The sequence below is a fragment of the Sinocyclocheilus anshuiensis genome, unplaced genomic scaffold (assembly GCF_001515605.1).
Source record: "Sinocyclocheilus anshuiensis isolate Anshui unplaced genomic scaffold, SAMN03320099.WGS_v1.1 scaffold2514, whole genome shotgun sequence".
Classification (NCBI taxonomy): domain Eukaryota; kingdom Metazoa; phylum Chordata; class Actinopteri; order Cypriniformes; family Cyprinidae; genus Sinocyclocheilus; species Sinocyclocheilus anshuiensis.
The window spans coordinates 79,196-81,868 of NW_015548375.1; the positions used below are offsets into that span (position 1 = coordinate 79,196).

Genomic DNA, 2,673 nt, shown 5'->3' on the forward strand with positions numbered 1-2,673 from the left:
TTTATTTTATATGATTTCTTTTTTCAACCCTGTTTCAAAAAAAAAGGGAAAAAGCAAAAAAAAAAAAAAAAAAATTCCAAACTGTCTCAAAAGATTTTATATGAGCTGTTTTATTTTCTAATTATTTGATATAATGTTTTCTATTTTCCAACTGTGTTACTAAATAAACAAACAAACAAACAAACAAATAAATAAAATAAACAGGAAAAAAAGAAAATGCAAAAAATGATTTAATATGAGCTGTTTTATTTTCTAATTAATTTATATAATGTTTTCTATTTTTTAACCGGATGGATGGATGGATCAATGAATGAATGAGTGAATGAAGAAAAAGAAAAAAAAAAAAAATTATTTTATATGAGCTGTTTTATTTTCTGTTTATTTTATATGATTTCTTTTTTCAACCCTGTTTCAAAAAAAAAGGGAAAATGCAAGAAAAAAAAAATCCAAACTGTCTCAAAAGTTTTTATATGAGCTGTTTTATTTTCTAAATAATTTATATAATGTTTTCTATTTTTTAACCGGATGGATGGATGGATGGATCAATGAATGAATGAGTGAATGAAGAAAAAGAAAAAGAAAAAAAGAAAAAAATATATTTTATATGAGCTGTTTTATTTTCTGTTTAGTTTATATGATTTCTTTTTTCAACCCTGTTTCAAAAAAAAGGGGAAAATGCAAAAAATAAAAAATTCCAAACTGTCTCAAAAGATTTTATATGAGCTGTTTTATTTTCTAATTATTTGATATAATGTTTTCTATTTTCCAACTGTGTTACTAAATAAACAAACAAACAAACAAACAAATAAATAAAATAAACAGGAAAAAAAGAAAATGCAAAAAATGATTTAATATGAGCTGTTTTATTTTCCATGTATTTTACATGAAGTTCCCTATTTTTCAACACTGTAATACACAAAAAGTGTCAAACTGTCTTACAAAATCTTATGGGCTGTTTTATCTTCTACTTTATTTTCTAATTATTTAATTCTACTTATTTTTCAAGGTTTTCTTTTTATTTCAACCCGGTTACAAAAATGTGTCTGGATATATTCTGAAAATAATAGTCAAATAATAAAATCTTGATTTATGTAATTTTGTTATTTTCTTAAATAAAATGGAAAATGCTTCATCAAAATTAAAAAGAATAAATACAAAGTAACAGGGTTGCAAATGTATCCAAAACAAATGTAAATTTGATTTACAGAAGTTAACAAACTTATTTTCCCAAAAATTACTGAACAAAAAACGTTTGTTTAATAATTTTCACGTGATCTTTTTTTTCTTACTTGGTCACAGGGTTGAATGCTTTGACTAATGCAATCATCACAACATAATTTGTAAAAAATCACAAAAATTGACTGACATCCCACCTTGATATAGAAATGGTCCAAATGATGCTACTTCTTGGGTTCTTCTTTATAAAAAAAAAACATTTAACTTATTTTAAGTGTTTTAAGCGTGAAAACTGTGGTAACAGTGTTGTTTGCACCCTTAGACTGTCATTTACCACTGTACCTTTAAGACTTCTATATGCAAATAACCTTTGTTATGATTGGTTAATGTCAGTGTACCACCAGGGCACACTGGAGTTCATCAGGGTAGGTCAAATTGTAAAAAGAGCAAGAAAAATTCCCCTTGAAAACATTATCATGTAAATATATTCTAATCTTAAGCACTTCATTGTCCTGAAGGCCATTTCAAAGAGCACTTATCAAATTACAGATATTAATTAAGTACAAAACTACTCAAGCAACTAATATTAAATTTGAAATGCATGCTAAAGTTTGGCTAACCTTCAGTGCAGGAGGGTTGTAACCTCTCCAGAGGCGAGGGCTGCCTTCGGCAGGCTGCGTGGAGAGGAAGCTGACCCGGTTTCCGTCCCGGGTGAAATCAGTAACAGCGCTGAGAGTCACGGTACCCTGAGCACAGACGCTGTTTCGACAGGGCTGGGACTGGAGCTCAACCGAGCAGGATGATAAGGCCACGTTTGAAACCTCCACGATTACATCGTCTGAGACATTCGGACAGAGATTATCAATAGATACTGTACATCCTCAGACGAAAGGAAAAAACTCAAAGACAAAATGTCCTTGAGAGGAAAAGGACAATTCATGCACACGCGGTCACATTCAAAGCATTTTACCTAAGCTACATAAAGCTTGGGAACAGATATTCACAGAAGTGACTATAGAAGTGATAATAATGAACAAAAAAAAAAACATAAAATACATTAATAAAAATCAAATCAATCAGAGTGCTCGAGTTGGCAAGTAAAAATAAACATATATGAATTTAAAAACTGTTCAAATATTTTAAAAGTCTATAAATAAAAAATAATTGAAAAAATGTGTAAATAATAATAATAATAATAATACTGAAATACTTCCTTCAGAATTGTATTTCACACAATCAATCAGAGCACTTTAGTTAGCAAATCAAAAAAATATATGAATTTAAAAACTTTTAATAAAAAAATAAATAAAAACATCTGAAACACTAGCAATTTTTCATCGATGTGATCAGAGCACTTGGGTTGGCAAATCAAAAAACATATGAATTTAAAACTATAAAACAAAAATAATAAATAAATAAATAACAAAATAATAAATACAATTTATACAAATAAAATAAAATTAATATAATACATTTATAAATAAATAAAAAGTATTT

The 2,673-nt window shown here is 27.6% G+C and overlaps 1 protein-coding gene across 1 annotated transcript in view; it reads right to left on the reverse strand.

Annotated features, from left to right (window-relative positions):
- The window catches only part of LOC107656682 (von Willebrand factor D and EGF domain-containing protein-like), a 78,092-nt gene that overhangs the window by 57,656 nt on the left and 17,763 nt on the right, over positions 1-2,673 (reverse strand). The window contains 1 exon segment of the mRNA XM_016444624.1: positions 1,797-2,014. Coding sequence (XP_016300110.1) covers positions 1,797-2,014 — 218 coding nt within the window.